This window comes from Cebus imitator, unplaced genomic scaffold (genome assembly GCF_001604975.1).
Source record: "Cebus imitator isolate Cc_AM_T3 unplaced genomic scaffold, Cebus_imitator-1.0 Scaffold703, whole genome shotgun sequence".
NCBI classification, from domain to species: Eukaryota; Metazoa; Chordata; class Mammalia; order Primates; family Cebidae; genus Cebus; species Cebus imitator.
In genome coordinates this window covers 353,870-377,431 of record NW_016108018.1, presented here as the reverse complement: position 1 = coordinate 377,431, position 23,562 = coordinate 353,870, and the positions used below count along the sequence as shown (strand labels likewise).

At 47.4% G+C, this 23,562-nt stretch overlaps 1 protein-coding gene across 2 annotated transcripts in view; it reads right to left on the bottom strand.

Annotated features, from left to right (window-relative positions):
* Window positions 1–3,118: 3,118 nt before the first annotated feature.
* Window positions 3,119–23,562, bottom strand: part of CFAP97D2 (CFAP97 domain containing 2) — a 29,953-nt gene continuing 9,509 nt past the window's right edge. Inside the window, exons 2-5 of one of the 2 annotated variants that reach the window (XM_037735002.1) lie at window positions 22,735–22,815; window positions 20,056–20,174; window positions 7,737–7,926; window positions 3,119–3,425 (exon numbers count right to left, since the gene is read on the bottom strand). In XM_037735002.1, coding sequence (XP_037590930.1) covers window positions 3,420–3,425; window positions 7,737–7,926; window positions 20,056–20,174; window positions 22,735–22,815 — 396 coding nt within the window. In that variant the 3' untranslated portion in view covers window positions 3,119–3,419. Of the gene's footprint in view, window positions 3,426–7,389; window positions 7,927–20,055; window positions 20,175–22,734; window positions 22,816–23,562 lie in introns of those variants that run through there. The other variant, XM_017518770.2, reaches the window with a different exon arrangement.

The following is a 23,562-nucleotide window of genomic DNA, read 5'->3' as shown; positions in this document are numbered from 1 at the left end:
AGGGTTTAGGCTTGGCTGTGCACTTGAAATTCCAGTTTCAGTTCCTGCTGGATCAAAAAAACATACTTGAAACTAACACTTCCTTAGGCAAGAACAAGAAACTCAACTTACTTGGGAAAGGGGGTATTTCAACTCATTGACAATTCCTTATTTAGAATTAAACAGAATTTTTAAAATAACAGCTTTATTTAGATACAATCCTATACCCCTTTATCGTGTATATTTTAGTGGCTTTTGGTATATTCAGAGTTGTGCAACTGTTGTCACAGTGTAACTTCAGTACATTTTCATCACCTCCCTGCACAAAAATCAAACTCCTTAGCCATCACTCCCCAATTTCCCTTCCCATAGGAGGAAACAGGAAAGAAACTCAAATTTACTTTTTGCTAAGTAAGTATGAGTTACTTTCACTGTCATTTCTGCAAATGTCATGACAACCACTGATTACTTTCTGTCTCTTTGAATGTGCCTATTCTGGACATTTCATACAAAAGGAATCAGACAACACGTGGCATTTAGTATCTGGCTTTTTCACTGAGCATTATAATGTCTTTAAGGGTTATCCATTCTGTGCCAGTGTCAGAATTCATTCCGTTTTATGGCAGGTTAAATGCCATTGCATGGCTATACCACATGTTTTATCTGCTCCTCGGTTGACAGACATTTGGGTCATTCACACCTCTTAGCTGTTGCTAATTATGCTGCTGTGAACATCAGTGTATGGGCTTTGCATGGATGTATGTTTTCGAGTCTCTCAAGTATAGACCTGAGAGTGGAGTATCTGGGTGATTTGGTAAGTGTCGTCACTTTTTTCAAAGTGGCCGCGCCACTCTTTATCCCTACCAGCAGCGTACGAGGGTTCCAGCTTCTCTGCGTCCTTGTTACAATCTGCCTTTTGTTGCAGTTGAGTTAGGGGCTTCGAATGACCTCTCCCGTGGTCTCAATGTGCATTTCCTGATAACACTAGCCATCTTCTCCTGTGCTTATTGGCCATTTGTATATCCTGTTGGGAGAAATGTCTATTCAAATGATCAGATAATCTTTTGCCAGTTTTGTTGTTGAATATTTTTCTGAAATGCAGCCAAGTACTTTTACCAGGAATCAGTAAAACCAGCCATGTTGGTTTGCTGCTGGATGGTACAGGGCCTTCAGGAGGAAAAAGGAAAGAATCTCAATTTTACTTTTGCTAAGTATGAGTTACTTTCAGTCATTTCTGCAAATGTTATTCACTAAACTCTGACGTGGGGTCTAGGAGGTGGTTCCTGTCCCATCTTCACAGGAGTGAATGGGGCTCCCCGAGGCTGAGCTTTTGTCCATGATGATAGTCGAAGCCAGGGAGCTCAGAGCCAACCCACACCCACTGTGTGCCCTGTGCCAACCTGCACTGAACAAACTGATTATTTAAACAGTTAATTTTGCTCCTCGAGATCATCCGTGTTTGTTTCGTTTTTGTTCCTTTCTCGTGTGCAGGGGTTATTGGGGTTGGGGCACCAAGTTAGAGCAACGCATACTTCCAATTAGCTGGGGGCTCCAGGAAGTGCCAGGATGGCTGGTGGGTTTTGTCGGATAATCTTATACAAATCCTTCAGTAGAAACAGGTACAAAATCAGTATCTGCTCACTTTGGAGTAAGGGATAAATGAGCGATGACTTGAAGGCATAAGGAGGATGGAAAATTGGAACCCTTCCCTTAAAGTGTTTGAGAAATTTTGCAAGTTAGTGTTTAAACCAGATTGAGATACCCAGGAGACTGGCAATGCAGCCTCTGCTGGGAGAAGCTTCGGGGCTGAGAGGGGCCTGGGCTCTGGAGGGCAGGGAAGGGCTTCTCTGCCAGTGTTATGAAATTCTGGGACTATGAAGGTAAACTGGGATGTCCCGTCCATGCAAGGCCAGCAAAGATCCCAGAGCAAAGACCCCGTATCCCAAAGGTCCGCAGCTGGCCAGATGGCAGGGAGGTGGTCCAACAGCGGGTCAAGGCAGCCACCAGGCCCAGGAGGATCTTCTGAAGGCTGTGTTTCAGGTTTCTTGTCTTATAAAACTAGCATTTTTCTTTCCTAAACTTGCAGTTTCCATATAACTTAACTTTGCTTTTCTTTCTAAAAGGAGAAGACCTGTCGGAAACTGTGCCGTCCTCGCCCCTCCCAGCGTGGTGCTTGGCTGGTCTGTTTCCAAGGGGGGAAAGCACCACGAGAGACTCATCTGCGTTCCAGTAGTTCAAAGCTGTAGACTCCATGCTGGCAGGGATTGAAGACAGGCCCTGTGCCATTGCCTGCTTCCTCCCTCACACACAGGAGCCAAGAGCCCTGGAAGCTAAAGATGCTGCTGAGAAAGCCATCTTCCTGGGACACACAAACCATAATTCCAGCTTGAGGTTCAGAGACAATGAGTCATTTCCCATGTTTCCCGTTTTTGTCCAGGTACAGGGCAGGGGAGGGATGCCTCGGCGCCACTGTCTGGCAAGAGCCTGCTCTCCCCGGCTCTGCCCTGGAGCCGACACTTGAACCATGTTGCCAAAGCTGGGACTTCAAGTAAAGTGCAGCGTCTGGCTGTGGCTGCAGGAAACTCCTTCCAGGGCTTCCTTTTTTGTTTGACTATATGTTCACACTGGCCTTGTGGTGGGCTGTACCTATTTCCTGTGAAGTAAAGCAGGAAGAGCAAGAAAGTCAAAGAAAGTAAATGACATATAAATTTGAAACCTTGGTTGCAAGTACTGTCTTGACATTGCTAAGGAAAAACTCAATGATATTGATATAATAGGGGAAGAGTAAGGAAACAAAAAACCAGAAAAGCCAGAAATGAGAATCAACACAATATACTCATGTCAGTATATAAAAATGGGTAAACTGAGGGGGAAAGCCGCCGGGACTCAGTTAAAATGCAAAATTATGCTATTCTGTTTATGAGACAACCTAAAATAAAATGATCCAAATATATTAAAAATAGGATCATGAGGTCAAGAGATCGAGGCCATCCTGGCCAAAATGGTGAAACCTCGTCTCTACTAAAAATACAAAAAATTAGTTGAGCAAGGTGGTGCGCGCCTGTAGTCCCAGCTACTTGGGAGGCTGAGGCAGGAGAATCGCTTGAACCCGGGAGGCGGAGGTTGCAGTGAACAAGATTGCAGCGCTGCACTCCAGCCTGGGTGACAGAGCAAGACTCCATCTCAAAAAAAAAATGATGTCCGAAAACAAGCTGGGAGGAGGGCAGTGGAGGTGACAATGCGGTTGAAAACACAGGTTCCTGGAGAGGAGCGTCCCAGACCCAGGCGGCCTGGGAGAGGCACAGCTGTGGGGCTGTGACTTCACAAGGGCAAAGCCCGCGGAAGAGGTGGGAGGCTCTGGGAGGCTCATGCAGGAATTCAGTCCATTAGTGAGATTTTGACCTGTGTGCTTAGACCCAGCGTATAGGAGGTGTTGGCTCTCATACCTAGAAACAAGACACGTTAAATCTCAGCCCCAAAGCTTCCTGCAGGTTTGACTCTGATGTAGGCCTCTGCCAATCACCTGAGTAATTTGACTCTCCTGCCTGAGTTGAGCCCACAGATGGAATTGTGACATATTGCCACAATGATTTGTCATTGTGAGGGAGAAAGGTAAGGGAGAAAGCGCCTCACCTGTAGTCAAAGAGGGCAGCATCAAACCAGGCACTGCTTTCAGCAGTGAAATGAGCCAAGTGCCCCCACGTGCCACCCTTCATGTTGGTGACGATGTGGGAAAGCACCACTATGAATGAACCTCTGGAGAGTAATTTCTAAGAAGTGTAAAGAACAGAGTTTTTGACATTGTAAACTGATTTTTAATAACTTGTTATAAATTGAAAAAGATAGCATTGATCTGTAACGTGCACAATACACCAAAAGTCCGTACTTATTGAGTCCCATATTTATGAAAGACTTAAAGGTCATCAAGAAAACTTATAGTAATAGGAGAAAATGCAGGCGAATACTTGCACAATCTTTGCTTGAGAGAGCCTTTTCTGGCTATGGCACAAGGACCAGATGCCATAGGGAAACTGCTGATGGATCTGACTATCTTTTTTTTTTTTTTTTTTTTTGAGACGGAGTTTCGCTCTTGTTACCCAGGCTGGAGTGCAATGGCGCGATCTCGGCTCACCGCAACCTCCGCCTCCTGGGTTCAGGCAATTCTCCTGCCTCAGCCTCCTGAGTAGCTGGGATTACAGGCATGCACCACCATGCCCAGCTAATTTTTTGTATTTTTGGTAGAGACAGGGTTTCACCATGTTGACCAGGATGGTCTCGATCTCTTGACCTCGTGATCCACCCGCCTCGGCCTCCCAAAGTGCTGGGATTACAGGCGTGAGCCACCGCGCCCGGCCGGATCTGACTATCTTAAAACAAACTTAGGTGAAATGATAAGTAATAATGTGGAAGAGCGTGCTTATGACATTGATAACAGAAAAAAGGTAAATATTGATAACATATAGTTACTACAGATTAATAAGTAAAAGGAACACATGATAAGAATTTGGTCAAAGGCTATGAACAGACAATTCATACAAGAAGAAATTAGATGGTCCAAATGTTAAAAATATGTTTACTAGCCAGTAAAAATGTATTTACTACCCAAGAGCACGAGGAAACAGACATTTTTGAGACCACTTTAAGCAGAGGTACAAATTGCTAGACTGTTGGTGGGGGCGCAATTTGGTGGTGTCCATTGAAAATCTAAATGTGCTTGCCTTTTGATTTAACAATTTTACTTCTAGGAATATAAGTTACAGCATAATTTTGTGTAAAGATACATATGGGTTAAGATGATCATCATAGTTTTACTTGGAATATTGAAAAACTGAAAACAACTTAAATTTCAAAAATTAGGGGACTGCTTAAATAAGTTAAGGCAAATCTGTACAAAATATTTTGCAACTGCTAAAAAAGGAATGAAGAAGCCCTTCATGTACAGAATGAAACTATTTGTCAGACACATTACTGAGTGGAGTTAGCAATTCACGGAAAACTGCATAGAGCAGGGCCCCATTTCTGTGCAATAGCCGGGTGCAGTGGCTCACACCTGCGATCCCCAGCTACTGAGGAGGCTGAAGCAGGAGAATCACTTAACTCGGGCGGCGGATGTTACAGTGAGCCGAGATCACGCCATTGCACTCCAGCCTGGGTGACAGTGTGAGGCTCTGTCTCCAAAAACAGACAAACACCAAAAAACACAAACGTATGTACTTGACAAATAAAAATCAAGGTTCACACGCGAGTTGCTAACAGTGATTACTGCCAGCGGCTGCCGTCCAAGAGAGGACTCCCATGTTCCTTACACCCTCTATACTGTTCGACATTTTGTGGTTTACAAAAAGCAAATATTAGCTTTGTACTTAAAAGATTTGAGAAAATTGATTGGATAGGAAATGTTCAAATTGTCAATGTAAATTGCAAAGCAGACTAGATTTTCTGAACACCTTAGGAGTTAGTAATTGCTTAACTGTCATGTGTCTTGCGCAGGTACTTGTTCTCTTCACTCATCAGGATTCGATAAGCGATGTCCAGCAAGCAGCAGAGCTGGGCTTACAATGTCCTCCCAGGCGTGGAAGGAAGCACTGCAAAGCTGACACCAGCACAGATACCTGTGGGAACTGCAGGGGCCTAGACAACGAGGTGCTACTTCAAGTAGTTGTGCAGGGGTGGAGTCTGCAGTCCTGAAACTTGTCCAGAGTGGGAGCCTGTGGTTCTGAAGCTTGTGCAGGGTTAGGGTTAGGGTTAGAGTTAGGGTTAGGGTTAGGAGCTTGTGCAGGGTTAGGGTTAGGGTTAGGGTTAGAGTTAGGAGCTTGTGCAGGGTTAGGGTTAGAGTTAGGGTTAGGGTTAGGAGCTTGTACAGGGTTAGGGTTAGGGTTAGGGTTAGAGTTAGGAGCTTGTGCAGGGTTAGGGTTAGAGTTAGGGTTAGGGTTAGGNGCAGGGTTAGGGTTAGAGTTAGGGTTAGGGTTAGGGTTAGGAGCTTGTGCAGGGTTAGGGTTAGGGTTAGGGTTAAGGTTAGGAGCTTGTGCGGGGTTAGGGTTAGAGTTAGGATTAGGGTTAGGAGCTTGTGCAGGGTTAGGGTTAGGGTTGGGGTTAGAGTTAGGGTTAGGGTTAGCATTAGGGTTAGGAGCTTGTGCAGGGTTAGGGTTAGGAGCTTGTACAGGGTTAGGGTTAGGGTTAGGGTTAGGGTTAGGAGCTTGTACAGGGTTAGGGTTAGGGTTAGGAGCTTGTGCAGGGGTGGGTTCTGCAGTCCTGGAACTTCTATAGGGTTAGGGTTAGGGTTAGGGGTAGGAGCTTGTACAGGGGTGGGTTCTGCAGTTAGGGTTAGGGTTAGGAGCTTGTGCAGGGGTGGGTTCTGCAGTCCTGGAACTTCCATACGGGTGAGGTCTGTGGTGTTGGAGTTGCAGAGGTGGTGTTTGTGGTCTTAGAGTTTGTGGAGGGGTAGTGTTCGTGCTCTTGGAGTTTGTGCAGGGGTGGGGTCCGTGGTCCTGGAGTTTATGCAGGGTGAGATCTATGGTCTTGGAGGTTGTCCTAGGGTGGGGTGTCTCGTCCCAGTGCTTCCATAGGGTTGGGGTCCGTGGTCCTGGAGCATTTATTTAATGTTTGATGTTTGTGTATTTTCCTTATGATGGACTGCATTTTAAGGAAAGCAATTTTCCACACTATAATGTTCCACATTATAATGGTTATATATCCAGGTGAAGAGAGTGATGGAAGATTTTTATAACTCTTTAATTAATTTGATTTATTGGGGTTATTTATAAGCCATATAATTAATGACAAAATTTAAATCTCATGGTTCTGCCTTTACAATTATAATTTTGCCAATGTGAATAAAATGAAGAGAGTTTAGAGTTTAAATTGTGGGACAAACTCAGATTTTTAATTCTTTCCATTCTGGATTCAATGGGACGGCAATTTAATTCAAGATCATCACATGATTTCTTTTTTTTTTCTCTTTTTTAAATTTAAATTTTAATTATTTATTTATTGATCACTTATTAATTACTTATTTTTTTGAGATGGAGTCTCACTCTGTCACCCAGGCTGGAGTGCAGTGGTGCAATCTCAGCTCACTGCAACCTCTGCCTCCCAGGTTCAAGCGATTCTCCTGCCTCAGCCTCCCGAGTAGCTGGCATTACAGGCATGTGCCATGCTTGGCTAACTTTTTGTGTTTTTCATAGAGACGGGGTTTCACCATCTTGGCCAGGCTGGTCTCGAACTCCTGACCTCGTGATCCACCCGCCTGGGCCTCCCAAAGTGCTGGGATTCCAGAAGTGAACCACCATGCCTGGCCTCTTTTTCTTTTTTTAATAGAGACAGTGGCTCACTGTTTCCCAGGCTGGTCGCAAACTCCTCAGCTTCAGTGATCTTCATACCTCGGCCTCCCGAGGTCCTGGGGTTATAGGTGTGAGCCGCTATGCCTGGTCAACGTGATTTTAATGATGTTTTATTCATGTTACCTGGCTAAATTATTTTCACCAAATCTTTCTCTCACAATCTGCAATCAATCAGCTGACCTTATTTTAATTTCCTGTTTTGTGAGCAAATGTGTGGCGGGTAGTTCGTCAGCTGGGTGGCTGTCCTGCATCTTCTGTTGGAGGATGTGACCATTGGACATATCCTTGCTGATAACTGAACAAAATGCTCGAATACAGCAAAGAATCAGTGAATACATAATTTTGATGAATCTGATGAAGTAAAATGGGAAATTTCAAATAGCTATGGATTTTAGATGAAAAGGGAGGTACAGGTACCTTTTGGCTTGGTGCATCTGTCATGTCAGAGGAGATTCCGCACCAGCACCCCAGACCTCTCAGCTCTGCCCCAGTCTTCACACCACCTCTGAGCTCCACACCATGGTTCTCAGTGTGTGATTCCTTCCCGAATGGTCCCGTTTTCTTCTGCACTCTGTGAAGTTCCTGTTCTCTCTTCCCCCTGTGTACACCCCAGGAAAAAGCAAACACATGTTTTGAAATCTGGACTTAATTAAGGCATGTGTGGCTGCCATTCCCTGGACAGGGCCAGCAGGCTCCAGGGTGGGAAGGGGTCCCAGGTGCAGGGTTGCTCCTGCTTCCCACTGAACCAGCATTTAAGAAACCGGTTCTCCTCCAGGTGCCGGAGTGGGCGCTGCTGGCTCAGAGGGGAGAGGGGTGAGGGGCACACTCAGCCCTGCGGGAGGGCTGGTTCCGGGTGAGGACAGTGGGGCACAGTGGGGAGGGCTCTGAATGCTTCACATCAGGCTCTGCAGGCCCTTGAGAAAGACCCTGTGGACAGGCTGCGGTGGGACTGGGGGGCATCAGGTGGGAGGGAGGGGCATGGAGGCAAGCCCACTGCAGTGGTGAGATGGGAGCGTGAAGACCTGCTCAGGAGGCTGCATGATGGAGAGGGAGATGTGGGGGCTGCGGAAGTGCTTAGAGCAGGGGCTTCCCCCTGGCTATGGAGCACAGAGGAGCACGAGGTCAAGAACCTGCCAGTGTTAGGGCTAAGTCTGCTGAACTGGAGAGGTGTGTGAAAGCAGAGAATAATGGTGGACGACCAGTGGCCTCCTCCTGGAAGGTCACCTTCACCATCTGGACCTTGTGCACTTCCTCTGTGCCAGGCCCTGTCCTGTGTATATTTGGTTTCATTGGTGACAGATTCCATCTATCGTTTTGGAAAACCATAGCCCATCATGCGCTGTGAGATGCATCTCCATCTCAGAGCCATTAAAGTGTGGGTGTGTGTCTCAGTGAAATGTGCTTCTCTCATTTAACCCTGGGAGTGGCCCGAGAGGGAGGCACTGTTGGCAGCCTGGTGGAGGCAGAAGCCATCCGACGTGGGGCTGGAGCTGGGCTGGAACTCAGGAGTGAGGCTGGTGCTCAGGAGTGATAGCAGGGCTGAAGACCTGGATCCGAGATCCGTCCTGCAGCATGGAAGAGGTGCTGGGGCCACGTTGTCCAGGGAGGACAGACAGGCAGGGAGGCAGCCAAAGGCTGAGCCACAGGAGCAGAGGAACACAGGGCAGAAGGGAGCACTTGAGGAGGCAGGAAGTGCAGAGAAAGTCAGGAGTGAATTACGACCAGGAGGAGCATGGACGCGTATGTTAAAAGCTGCAGAAAAGTCAAGGGTTAGATCGGATCAGACTAAACTGACATTTTATGAGGGTCAAACACGGTGGAAAATCAGCAAAGTCATTCAACATAAAAAGAGTAGGACGGAAGAGTCCATGTGAAATCAGTGCACAAAAATGTTCCTTTCAGCGTCACTGATAATAGTGAAAATTCTGAATGAATTTTTAGTAACACAGAAGTGATTAAGAAAGTGATGAACCCGCTGAAGTGATGTTCAAAAGTTTCAGTGAGATGCAAAAAGTCTTAAGCCAGGATATGAGATCATATACCAGGTACAATTTTAATTATACTTAATACATATCTATGTGCACAAAATATAACTATAAGGAAATGCAGAAAATATACAAAAAGTATTCTCTCTGGGTGATGAAATTATAGGCAACTTAAATTTCTTCTTTGTATCCATAAATATGTATTATGTTATGATCAATAATAATAAAAACATCATTTTTTAAGCTTTAAAAGGAAACAATTCAATAAATTGAGCAACTGGGAAGTCACTGGTGGCCTCATTTGGTTGTTCAGTCATTCGACAAATACTGACTGGGTACCGACTGTGTGCCCAGCACGGGTCTGGGTACCGAGTCTGCAATGGGGAACAAAAGAGACAAAGTCCCTGGAGTCGTGAGGCTTGAGGTTCAGTGGGAGACACACAGCAGACAGGTCAACACACACGTAAGTGACGGCGGTGACAACCGTGGTGCCCGTGCTAAAGGACAGAGCGGCGGAGCCGGAGGGAGCAGGATGTGCGCCACACCGGTGGGCGTCGGGCCTTCCTCTAGACGTGACATTTAGGTTGAGGCTGAAATCTGATTAAGAGCCAGGCCCATGGGAACAGTGTAGATTCCTTCTCACATACCAGGAAGGGCCCGAGACACGGAGGAGAAAGGTGCTGTGCCCGAGACCTCATTTCGGCTGATACCTTTGCTGTTACTCCAGGCAGAGCTCTTCACTTTATTGTCTGTCTTCTATGAGACCACCTACTCAGATTATTGTGCAAATTGATGTCATCCAATTAACTCTTTATTTTTCTGCATCTAAATGATGATTTTGGCTACTTGAGGGTTCACAGGAACAAGTTAGCATGTGGAAGCAAGTTAGCAGAGGGAAGGCGCCCAATGGCACTGGCAGGCTGCTCCTGTTTCCCTGCAGCTCCTCACGACGACAAAGGAAATGTTTCCGTATTATCCATTATTCGGGAATTACCCTTGCCTGCTTTCTTCTCTTTTGTTTTCATGACTAATTGGCAGCTGGCTTCATTTTTCTTCCTTCCTCCCTGAATTTTCATGGACCCAAATTCTACCTCCAGGCTTTAAAAAATCTCCTTCTATATCAATAAATCCAAATGGGTCCTATTTATTTCCCTGAAGGATGAGGCTTTCCTTGGTTGTGGACCTGCTTATTCACACTGGAGGTGGCAGGGGGAACGCGCTTCTTCTGGTTTCTGGCAGCCCAAAGGAAGGGGTTCTTGTCCAGGCTTCTGTATAGAAAACTAGACACATAGCAAGGCTCCCAAAGTCGTCCCGGCCAGAACCAAATCCCAGAGACACAGGCTGTGAGATTTGGCACACAGTCTGGAAAACCATGGATAGAATTCAGGCATCCATGAACCTGGATAGGAAAGTAATTGTGTCAGATTTTCATCAGCTTTTGGCTGTAATTCTGCATTTTCTTCCATTATAGTTGGAGACAACAAACACGCTCACCTATGACTGTCACCAAGAGAAACTTCAGATATTACAGTTGCTGCTTATTTTTTCAAACATTATTCATGCTTATCACTTAGGTAAATTTTGGTGGCTGTTGGTTCAGCTGCAAGGTCCTGCTATTTAATATGGTCATAAATAAGCACATGAATTATTTTGTCATAGTTAAAAAATTATTTTGATAATGTGCTTCAGGCTGGGTGAGGTGGCTCACACCTGTAATCCCAGCACTTTGGGAGGCTGAGGTGGGTAGATCACCTGAGGTCAGGAGTTCAAGGCCAGCCTGACCAATATGATGAAATGCCATCTCTACTAAAAATACAAAAATTAGGTGGGTGTGGTGGTGGGCGCCTTAATCCCAGCCACTCGGATGGCTGAGGCAGGAGAATCGCTTGGGCCCAGGAGGCAGTGGTTGCAGTGAGCCAAGATTGCACCACTGCACTCCAGCCTACGCAATAGGAGCAAAACTCCACCTCAAAAAAAGAAAAAGAAAAAAGAAAAGATAATGTGCTTCAATATAATTGATTGCCTGTGAAATTGTGTAGATTTTATTCTACTCATTTAAATACACTGCTTTCAGGAGTGTATGACTTCATCATTCTTCCAAAGCAGGTCGTGGCATGAAGTTAAAGAACGCTTGACAGAAAACATCCACATTTGGAATACAAAGAAGCGAACAGCAGCAACACTATTGCTGACCTTAACTTCTGAGCACTAAAAGTTTGCAAGTCTTAGCTCATTTCATTCTCAGGACAAGCCTACAAGAATGGCACAAGAGTTCCTATTTTATACATGGGGAACCAAGGAGCAGAGAACCTGGCAATTTGTCGAAGGTCACACAGCTGGAAGTCGCGAATCCCAGGTCTAAAGCTGGGAGAGACTGTGGAGTGAGCGGAGGTCCCACCTGGCTCACACATCTTACCAGCTCCATGGAATGCTGGAGCTGCCCAGCCACCCGAGGAGATGCATTCATTGCAGATTTTTTATTTTCCGATTCAGCTTCTCCTTGTTTTCTGTCCAAGTCCTCTCTCAGAGGAAGAGTATGGGACATATTTTGGACCTGAGTTGCAGTGCCAAAATGGGGTTAAAAGCCACCACATAGCCTCTCAAGGGAAAAAATGTTGGTGGTGCCAAAGTCTAGTTAGCTACAGAAGAACATTTCCAAGCACAGAACAATGGACTAATCAGTTTTCCCTGTAAGGCAGAGGTCCCCCATCCCCGGGCCACAGACCCACACCAGTCTGTGGCCTGTTAGGAAGCAGTCCACACAGCAGGAGATGAGCGGGCCAGGGAGGAAGCTTCGTCTCTGTTCGCAGCCACCCCCCGCGGCCAGCGTTGCGGCCTGAGCTCTGCCTCCCGTCAGACGAGCAGCACATTAGATTGTCATAGGAGCGCGAGCCCTGCTGTGACCTGCGCGTTTGAGAGATTGAGGCTGCGCGCTTGTGAGGAGCTGATGCCTGATGGTCGGTCACCGTCTCCGTCACCCCTAGATGGGACCATCTAGTTGCAGGAAAACAAACTCAGGGCTCCTGCTGACTCTACATGATGCTGCGTTGTATAGTCACTTCATTCTGTAGTACAGCGTAACCACAATAGAAACAACGTGTGCGATAAACGTAACACGTGAATAATCCCCAAACCTTGGCTGACCCTGTCTGTGGAAAATTGTCTTCCACAAAACTGGTCCCTGGTGGCAAAAATGTTGGGGGCTGCCGCTCAAAGGTGTAGAGGGAAACGTTCTTAATTCAGGTACCGTGTATAAATGGCAATCAGTACTATCAAGCAGAATGAAACTAGCTCTGTTATTCCCACAAGCAACCCAGCCATCCGTAACCCTTAAGTCTGTGAAAGGAAAATAAAATCTGGGGACCCCAAACTCACTGTACCAAAGGGAAAGTGAGGCTCAGGAACGGAGTCACGCACCACGAACTGCCTTCCTTTTGCTCATGACCTGGCAGCGGCAGGGACAGAAAGCCACGATCTCTCCAGGGGCCTCCCTCACAAACCGCTCAGAAGGACATTCCGTTCAGAATACACCCCCTCTTCCCCAATAAACTACCGCAAAACAGAGTTCTGGTGAATCTCAGTCTAACAATGTGAATTGCCAGCTTACCTTCACAGGCAGGGGAGAGAGACAGGACGGGCATGGTCCCTCCACCCACCCAAGGGAAATTCATATTTGGCTTCTTTCTCGTTCTCTTGTTTTACACATGTCTTCACGGAGCACGAGGGGGTGGATAATTGACTGTCCTTCCCCCGCTCCTCTCCCATTTAAATGTGGATCAGGTGAGCGCTAATCGAGCCTCAGGAGAATGGGCCCTCCCCTCGCTGTCCACTCCTCTCTTGTTTATTTTTCCTCCTTCTCCTGCTGCCTGGCCTTTCCCCTTTAAATACAAAAATCCTCAAAACGCTCTTTTGGAAAAGCACAGATCTTACTGTGACTTGTGTCTCTGTATCCCAGTAGCGTCCTCAGTGGTGGCAAAATAAACCTCTAGGCTGCTTGAGACCCGTCTAGACACGTTCTGGTTTACAAGCCCGGAGGACCCCCGTGTGCCCCACGCAGCGCTGCCCTTCACCAGCAGGGGGGCAGCCGGGGCTCAGGCTAAGCTCGTGCCTTGCCCACGCCGGTGGACCCGGGGACACTGCCGTCATGCCGTGGTGGCGCTTGGCAGCCGATGCCAGGGCCATTGCTTCTCTTTTTGTTTTATCCCTCGGGGATTGCACTGGGTCTGGGACGGTTCCCTTTGTGCTGGCATTTGAATGCTCGTCCCTTTAAGGCAAGAACTCCTCCCTGATCCTACACACATCCAGCTGACCAGAGGCGGCCAGAATCCAGTGACCCTGGTCCCTTGCCATTTGCATTAGGTGTGGTGAATGGGCTCTGGGCCTTAGAAGGTCCCAGAAGCAGTGAGACTCTTCCTTGAGATACAGGCCACTGTGTACCACACACGTCACTCATTTATCGTGTGCGGCTCAGTGGGGAGACGTCCACAGTTGCCAGCACAGTCTTCCTCACTTCCTTCGGGAGCCCTGGACCCGTTAATTACCACTTTGCTACTTACCCCGCCACACCTTCGCCTTACGCAACCACTGATCTACTGGGAAGTAGATTTCTATAGATTTGCTTCTGAACATTTCATATAAATGGAATCATCTAATATGTGGTCTTTTGTGACTGTCTTCTTTCACTTAGCATGTTTTCGGGGTTCATCCACGCTGTAGTCTGTGTCAGTACTTTATTCTATTCCATAGCTGGGCAATATTCCATCATTTGGCTAGGGTTTGGGCTTAAAGTCTCTGCTGTATGGTCCTAAGAAGAAACATTTATTCCAGAAAAGCTACTGGCCAGGTGCGGTGGCTCATGTCTGTAATCCCAGAACTTTGGGAGGCCAAGGTGGACAGGTTACCTGAGGTCAGGAGTTCAAGACCAGCCTGGCCAACGTGGCGAAACCCCGGCCCTACTAAACATACGAAAATTAGCCGGGTGTGGTGGCATGCACCTGTAACCCCAGCTACTCAGGAGGCTGAGGCAGGAGAATCACTTGAACCTGGGAGGCGGAGGTTGCAGTGTGTCTAGATCGCACCACTGCACTCCAGCCTGGGCAAGAAAGGGAGACTTTGTCTCAAAAAAAAGAAAAAGATACAAAGAAAGAAAGAAAAGCTACTGTAATTTGGCAAATGTCTCTGGCATTTGAGCTAAAACCTGCTCATTCTCTGCTGTTCCCAGCTCAGCAATGCAGGCTGCACTCCAGAGGCTGCAGCCAAGCACACAGGCTCCACTCCCTACAGCTTCTAGTTAAAGGGCCTTCTTCCTGGAAGAGGCAGGGCCTCAGCTTTTCTTATCTTGTCCTCAGCTGCCTGTTGCCAAGACTAAGTCTCAGGTGAGTGTGGCCCTGAGCTGGAGGTGCCCTTGTTCTGCTCAGCTCGTTTATGGAATAGAAGATGGGCCTGGAGCCTTGGGAATGGTGCTCCTAAGAACACAGGAGCCCAGACTCCCTTGTTCTGGTTCACAGTCATTGAATCCATGATGGGAGAGGCAAATCAAGAAGACCTGTGTGTCCCCCAACACACACACAATGAAGCAAAGAGCCTGGGGTGTCACTCAGAGAGAGGATTGCCATTGTCCCCACTCCCAGCTCTTCCCAAAGAGACTGTTTCATTTGCAGCAGAATTTAGAGAAGTTCAAGCCTTACTGAACATGAAAATAAAGACATCCAAATTGGGAAAGAGGACGCAAACTATAATAATCAAGATGCATTATCATCTTGATCTAAATGCAAGATCACAGATGATATGATCTTGCATTTAGAAAATCTTAAGGAATTCACTAAAAAGCTCTAGAACTAACCCACAAGTTCACAAAGGTTGCCTAATACAAGATCAATACACAAAAATAAATTGTATATGTTTTTGTGTAGACATGTTTTCATTTATCTTGGTTATATACTTGGAAGTGAAATTGTTGGGTTATATGGTAAATATGTTTAATCATTTGAGGTACTGCTAGACTGTTTTCCAAGCTGGTTGCACCATGTTACATTCCTCCCAGCCCTGGAGGGTTCCCAGCTCCCCACATCATCACCAACACTCCTTATTATCTGTCTTTTTGATTCCAGCCAATCTGATTGGTGTGATGTACTATCATGTTGTGGTTTTGATTTGGATTTCCTTGATGATTAATGATGCTAAGTGTCTTTTCATGTACTTACTAATCACCTGTATGTCTTCCTTGAAGAAGTGTCTATTCAGATCTTTTTGCCTATCTTTTAATGGGGTAACTGTCCTTTTATCATTGAGCTGTAAGAGCTTTTCACGTATTCTAGATGCAAGTCCCTTATTGTATCTGATCTGCAAATATTTTCTCCCGTTCTGTGGGTTTTCTTTTTCACTTCCTTGATAGTGTCCTGTGATGAACAACAGTTGTTAATTTTTGTTAAGTCCAGTTTATGTATTTTCTTGTTTGTCATTCCTGCTTTCGGTGCCACATCTAAGAATCCACTGCCAAATCTGAAGTCACGATGATTCCCCACTGTTTTCTTCTAAGAGTTTTATGGTTTTAGTTCTTTCATTTAGGCCTCTGATCCAGTTTTGATTAATTCTTGTGTATGGTGTGAGGTGAGAGTCCAACTTCATTCTTTTGCATGAGGAGATAGAGTTGTCTCAGCAGCATTTACAGAAAGACTGTTCTTTCCTCATCAAGTGGTCTTGGCCCCTTTGTTGAAAATAAATTGATTATGGACACATGGACTTATTTCTGGACCCCCCATTGGTTTCTATGTCTATCTTTATGTGAGTGTAATACTATCTTGATTACTATAGCTTTGTAGTAAGTTTGAAATAGGTGTGGAGTCCTAATGAGGAAATAGGAGTCAGGCTGGTGGGACCAGGGGAAAGCAAAGACATAAAGCAGATGAGTGACAAGTCTGCCTTTCCATGATCTAGGACACCAGCCCTCCTGGCAAACGGCTCACAATTTTCCTGTGCAGAGCTATCACCAGACACCACAGTTAGCTCACCGCCGCCTTGGTGCTACGGTGCTGCACAAAGCCCTCTTCTGCATAAATGCCACCTGTAAAATCTCCAGCAAGCCTTGGTCTTCTCACAGGCAGCCTCTCTCCTCAGGGCTGCCTGTTGCCTCCTCAAAACGTGTTTTCTTTCTTTCTCTCATCAACCTGCCTTTCTTTACCTACAACCGTCTTGGAAAATTCATCACCCCCATGCTGCTGGCTGAGATAGCCATTGCTCTCCAGCAGCCATAGGGACACGTGAGTCCTACTACTTTGATCTTCTTTTTTAGGATTGTTTTGTCTAATTTGTGCCGGTTTCTACAGAGAAGTTGGCTGGGGTTCTAACTGGGATTGTACTGAATTTGTAGATTGGGTTTGTGACAGTGAAATGTCCAGAATCTCTGCCCCATCCCGCAAGTGTTTACACCAGATGCTTTTGTGCAGATGAGGGAACCCGCACAGAGCCTCGTCTGAGCATGCCACATGCGCTCTGGGGAAATGGGTGGAGCCCCAGGCCGGGGAGGAACCTGGCCTCTTCAGTTTCTGTGTGGTGGCTTGGGATTCGACTTGTGAGGTGGGAGGCTGTTAGCAGGACTCCATCTTGCTTTGTGAGTTTTTTTTTTCTTTTTTTCCCTTTGTTGCCCAATAAAATCCTGCTCTACTCACCCTTCGATGTGTTCATGTGCCTAGACTTTCCTGGTTGTATGACAAGAACCCAGCTGAACTAAGGAGCAAAATTCCACAATAGTTTGTATATTGCCATCTTAATATAGCAAGAATTCTGAATCCATGAACACGGGATATTTTTCCATTTATTTAGCTCTTCAGTTGTTTTGGACGACGTTTTGTAGTTTTTGGAGTACAAATTTGTACTTCCTGTGTTATTCCTAAGTACCCATTCTTTTGATGCTTTCGCGAATGGAATTTTCCTGGGTTTCATCTTCAGATTGTTCATTGCAAGTATATAAACATACAATTGATTTTTGTGTATTGATCCTGTATTCTGCAACCTTGTTGAACCTGTGGATTAGTTCTAGAGCTTTTTAGTGAATTCCTTAAGATTTTCTATATGCAAGATCATATCATCTGTGAATAGAAACAGCTTGCTTCTTCCTTCCCAGTTTGGATGTCTTTTATTTTCACATCCATTGAGGATTGCACTTTTCTAAATTCTGTTGCAAATGAAACCATCCCTCTAGGAAGAGAATGGGAGCTGTTATGAGGGTCTGCTTCTTCCTCTGGGCAAAATCTCAGAGCCCTGGAGCTCGGAGTGGGGACAATGGCAATCTTCTCCTGAGTGACACCCAAGGCTCTGTGCTCCACTGCATGTGTGTTGGAGGGACACACAGGTCTTAGCTTGCTTCTCCCAGCATGGAACCAATGCCTGTGAACCAGACCCAGGTGATCTGGCCTCCTGTGTTCTTAGGAACACCATTCCTAAGGCTGAAGACTGAGTGTCCATTCCACAAACACAGGCTGGGCAGAACAAGAGCATCTCCAGTTCGGGGCCCACTCACCTGGGATTTAGTCTCAGCAATAGGCAGCTGCGGACAAGATAAGAAAAGCAAAGCCCTGCCCCTTCCAGGAAGAAGGCCCTTTGACTAGGAGCTGTGGGGAGAAGAACTTGTGTGCTTGGCTGCAGCTTCTGGAGTGTATCTGAGTTGCTGAGCTGGGAGCAGCGGGGAGAGAGCAGGTTTTAGCTCAAATACCAGGGACATTTGCTGTTCTTGCCAAATTACAGTAGCTTTTTTTGAATAAATGTTTCCTCTTAGGAGCATACAGCAGAGACCTTAAATGATTGGTTTTTAATCTTTTACAAAAGTTTTGCTGGAAAGTGGGTCGAGGGAGCTCCCCGTGCAGTCATTCTGGGGGTCTCTCACCTGGCTTGCACTTGAAATCCATTGGTCATTGAGCTTTCAGTCTTGGGCAGAGGTATTTATCTCTGATTTTTCTTTTCACGTAGACTCTAGTTGCAGCCTTATTTGTAATAGCCCCAACTGGAACCAACCAAATGCTCATCAGTAGTGAATGGATAAATACGTTGTGATAGATCACTACTCAATGACATTGTGCTAAGGGAAAGGCAGACAAAATGCAGACACTTGATGAACCTATGCACATCAAATCCAGAAAGTGCAATGGCACCCGCAGGAAACCTTTGACGGGCAGAGGGTGGGGGGCTGGGGGACTGACAGGGAAACCTGGGGAGGGGAGTGATGAATGTGTTTACTGTCTTGACTGGGGTGCTGGTGTCATGGGTGTATCACATGACAAACCTATTACATGCACTTTGAATATGCGTCTACTGTATGCCAATCACATCTGAATACAGACATGAAAGCTGAAATCAGGAGAGAAAGTCCCGTTGTCGGCTCTACAGTTTATCTTGTCATGTTGACTTTTGCTACTGGCTGGCCAGCTAGCTAGACATATTTATTCCATTCAGTCAACTGGTCTGCAGCGCTCCAGAAGCCGCTGAGACTCCCCTGAAAATGGACTGTTTCTCTCCAGCATTGTGCATTAACTTGGCAAGTGTCCTTTGTTAACGAATGGAGTCAGCTGAGACATGAAACAGCCAGTTATCAAGCACCAAACTGAGGCATTCTTGACAAAAATGGTTGACTTTCCCTTGGCTTCCGCTGAAGCCCTGGGAGCCCACAGTGAACCATCTCTGAGGCAGGTTTGCTCTGGTTGGGACTTTGAACGAACCCAGCATGCAGGACCACGCAGGGCCTGCCTGAGCTTGGAGCAGCGCCTTCCCAGTGGAGCCTGCAGCCTTCCTATATCACACTCCTCAAGGTACCTGAGGATCCATTATATTTTAATTTATTATGAAGTCTGAAACACTATAAGCTTCTTGGGGACAGGTACAGGCCAAAGATCTTAAAAGGCCCGAGCACTTCTGGAACAAAAAAACCCTTCATTAGAATGAAGTATCACAACCACGATCAAAATCTTGCACTTACAGGGAAAGGGCCATGTTGTAACTATGAAGTTATTCTAGGGTGTGTAAAATGCAGGAGGACAGAGGTTTCTGACCTTAAATAAGAGGGGCTTTTAGGACTCAGGGTCAAGCGCTTATAAGGTGGTTTTAAGGGTATGAAATCCTGCTGATCTTCATCTTCATAACGGGCAGAACTCTACTTCTGGGTAAAAAGTGAGGCTGTGAGAGCAGCACCAGCATCCCAGGCTGGGACCCAGATGGCTACATGACCGTCAGTGTTTTTTCCAGAAGGATGCTGTACATACTGGTCTGCTGATGGGAAACCAAAACCTTAGTTGCTTTTGGAAACCGACACCTTTGAGAACTGCATGATCAGGGCTGGGGCACAGCTGCGTTCCCCGCCGCCCAGCTGCAACCTCGGCCAAGTGGTCGCCTCCCAGCGCCTCTGTTCCCCCCTCCTGTGAGAGACACAAGAGCCCCTGCCACACGGGGCCATGTGAGGGTTTGGAGTCAGGTGCGTTAGCAGGTTCAGAGGGGTGTCTGGCACACGGCGAGCTCACAGCTGCTAGCTATGATTTTGGGCCCCCCTTTAGTTGTAGGTTGCAGAAGCAGCCTAGGAGTCTCAAGTGAAATGCAGCATCACAAACCGCCGAGGAAAAGGGCACTCCTCGGAGGTGTGGCTCTTCGGGAGAGGACAGCAACGCCTCGACTGGGATCCACAGGCAGCTCTTCTGCTCCTCCCCAACCCCTTCCTGGCACTGGGGTGTGGTGTGGAGCCCGTGGGATGGCAGGAGCCCCTCCCTTACCTCCTGTGTGTGGAGTCGTTTTTGCCGTCAGTCTGTCTCCTGGTCCTCATGACAGAGGCCACCTTCTCCAGAAGCAGGCGGTTGTCCCTCTGGATGACGGAGAGCCGTTCCTCCTCCAGCTGCGGACAGAGAGGGGGCGGGAGAGCACCTGCACCGATGTCGAGGCTCTTCCTCATGCCACGTTTCTGTGACTTGAGTGCCCTGGAAGTTTTACACGGCCTCGTCTCATATGGGCGAGTGTGCTGTTGTGCCTCAGCGGGAACCGTACACGCAGGGACACACTCTCAAGCCTCAGAGGGGACTGTACACGCAGGGACACACCGTCACGCCTCAGCGGGGACAGTACACACAGGGACGCACCCTCAAGCCTCAGAGGGGACTGTACACGCAGGGACACACCCACGCCTCAGAGGGGACCGTACACGCAGGGACATGCCCACGCCTCAGCGGGGACCGTACACGCAGGGTGGCACTGTCATGCCTCAGTGGGGACCGTACACGCAGGGACACACCCACGCCTCAGTGGGGACCGTACAAGCAGGGACACACCGTCACGCCTCAGTGGGGACCGTACACGCAGGGACGCACCATCACGCCTCAGCGGGGACTGTACACACAGGGACGCACCGTCATGCCTCAATGTGAACCGTTTGCACAGGACACACTGTGTGTCCCTGTGCACACAGTCCCTGCTGAGGCGTGATGGTTCCTCCCTGCATGTACGGTCCCCGCTGAGGCGTGGTGGTAACTCCCTGTGTGTATGGTCCCCGCTGAGGCATGACGGTGTCTCCTAGTGGGCACAGTCCCCGCTGAGGCATGACAGTGCCACCCTGCATGTACGGTCCCCTCTGAGGCGTGATGGTGCGTCCCTGCGTGTACAGTCCCCTCTAAAGTGTGACAGTGTGTCCCTGCGTGTATCATCCCCGCTTAATAAAGATAGAGATATTTTATTCCATTATAAGAAGAGAACATTTGAGCCCAGAGGAAAAGAATCTGCCTCTCAGTTTAGGCATCTAAGGCCTCGATCTGCAGATAAGCAGATAAGCTCAAGACTGGTTACTGGGCTTCAGTTCAGCTCATTTACAACAAACCTTGCTTAACAGGCACATAGAAAGCCCACAGCATTTTGTCCTGGAGGCAATACTTTGAGATAACCATGCAATTCTCACTCATCAAATGACCTAAACTTCAAGAGATAAACAATGCCTGTAATCCCAGCACTTTGGGCAGGAGAGGCAGGCAGACCACCTAGGTCAGGAGTTCGAATCCAGCCTGGCCAACATGGCGAAACTCCATCACTACTAAAAATACAAAACCTAGCCAGTCGTGTTGAGCATGCCTGTAATCTCAGCTACTTGGGAGGCTGAGGCAGGAAAATCACTTGACCTGGGAGCTGAGGCTGCAGTGAGCTGACATTGTGTCATCGCACTCTAGCCTGGGCGACAGAGTGATTCTATCTCAAAAACAAACAAACAACCCAGCGTTCTGAGGTGGTTAAGAAATGGTTCACAGTGAAGGAATGATGCTAGTTACCTGGAACAGCACTGAATACGTTGTTACTGTGAACCACTCCCCTTCCCCCTAAGACATGATGCATTATGTAAACCACAAATAAAGTTCTAAACCCCTCCACAACCCCCAGCCGACTAAACGGACCCCTCCCCTTGGCCAAGGGCATTCCTAAGTTAAACCAACAAACCAGTTCAGGCCATGATGGGAAGTGGGGTTGGACATGCCTCATTGTGCCCTCATTCCGGTGGGATTCAGGCACAGCTGACCAGCATTACGGTTAAAATAGAGACCTTAAGACTGACGAAAGGTCTCTCTGTAGCACTAAGATACCAACGTGATAGATAGCAGGCCTTAAAAGCATTGCAAGTATTTTATCCCCCAAAATATTTTTTTGACTTATTTTGGAAGGGCCCTGCAAAGCTGTCTCTTGTGAAAAATCTACATTCTGTAGAGAATCTCCTTCCCTTTCCAGGTCTTCTTCATGATCCAGGAGAGAATTTACTAAGAGTCTGGCACCTTCTAAAGTCTGATGAGAAACATTTACAATTTATTTCCCCTGAAGCCCGCTACCTGGAGGCTTTGCCTGCAGGATAAGAACCTCGGTCTCCACAACCCCTTGTCTTGACCCAGACACTCCCTTCTATTGATTCAGGGTCTTTAGATAAATTCTTTCAACCAATTGGCAGTCAGGAAATCTTTGAATCCACCTGTGACCTGAAAGTACCCCTGCCCCCACTCCAAGCTGCCCTGCCTTTCTGGACCAAACCAATCCACGTATGTGTACACCTTACACGTATTGATGGATGTGTCAAGTCTCCCTGAAATGCACAAAACCAAGCTGTATCTTGAACACCTTGAGACCACGTTCTCAAGGACCTCCTGGGGACATGCCATGGGCATGTCCTTAGACTTGGCAAATGTCCAAATTGATGGAGCCGTGTGTCACACGCTTCTTGGTGTACTGTCAGCATGGCGACAGGGGAAGATTTCTCCTGCAATTACCAAACAGCTCCCTCAGGGACATATGGGCGAATTCATCACCTAGACTGCGTTTTGCCTTTGGTGAGTTTATTCCTAACTAAACCTGCCTTTTCTATTCTCCTGGGCTTTTAAGCTGGCATTTTCTAGTCAGCTATTATGTTAAGAAAGGTAGAAATGAAAGTGTACCTTCAGCCTCTTGAGCTTCAGCTGGAGGTGGTGGAACGTCAGCGGGGCACGGGTGTCTACCAGCGGCTGGGCGCTCTGGACCTGGGGCGTGAGGAGGCAGTGTTAGCTGGGCACGGTGTTGCAGAGCGTGAGCTCAGACCCTGCTGCTCTGGGGCCTTTCGTGGCACCAGGGATTCCATGTCAGCCCATGGCATGAAGTTCTGAAGGAGGCCTGTGCTTTGATTCGGAATCTGGGTATCTCCTGGAGGGAGCCAGGCACCCTCAGAAGTGAGCCTCCATTGACCTTTTAAAAGAGAGAATTAAGTGGGCGCAGGGTGGGAATTCATTAAATGCCAACCACCTGATGACATTTGCAGCCTGCACTCTATTGCCAAGAGGCCTTTTATGCAGTGAGTTATGTCCCTGCATCCGCCTCACTTTCATCTCCAAGCTCTCCACCAGCACTTCAGGATAAGCATCTTACGCACGAGTTAGCTGTACAACCATCTCTAAAGTTCCCAATTGGGAAATTTACAAATAAGGGAAGCATTTATATTTTAAAATGCGACAGGTTAAATGTGTGAGACCTGTATGCATCACTGCCTGCAATAAAAATCCCTGCACATTCTGGAATGTTCCTTTACAGACTGATAACTATGGAACCTACTCATGGATAACCTGAAGGCGACAGTGCTGGAAAACTGCCCAGCAGAGGGAGAGACCCCGAGCACGTGGAGAAGGATGGCTGATCTGGGGACAGAGCTCACCAGATGGCCGGCCTGGGACAGAACCCATGTGATTGCCAGCCTGGGGACAGAACTCACGGGATGGCCGGCCTGGGGACGGAAC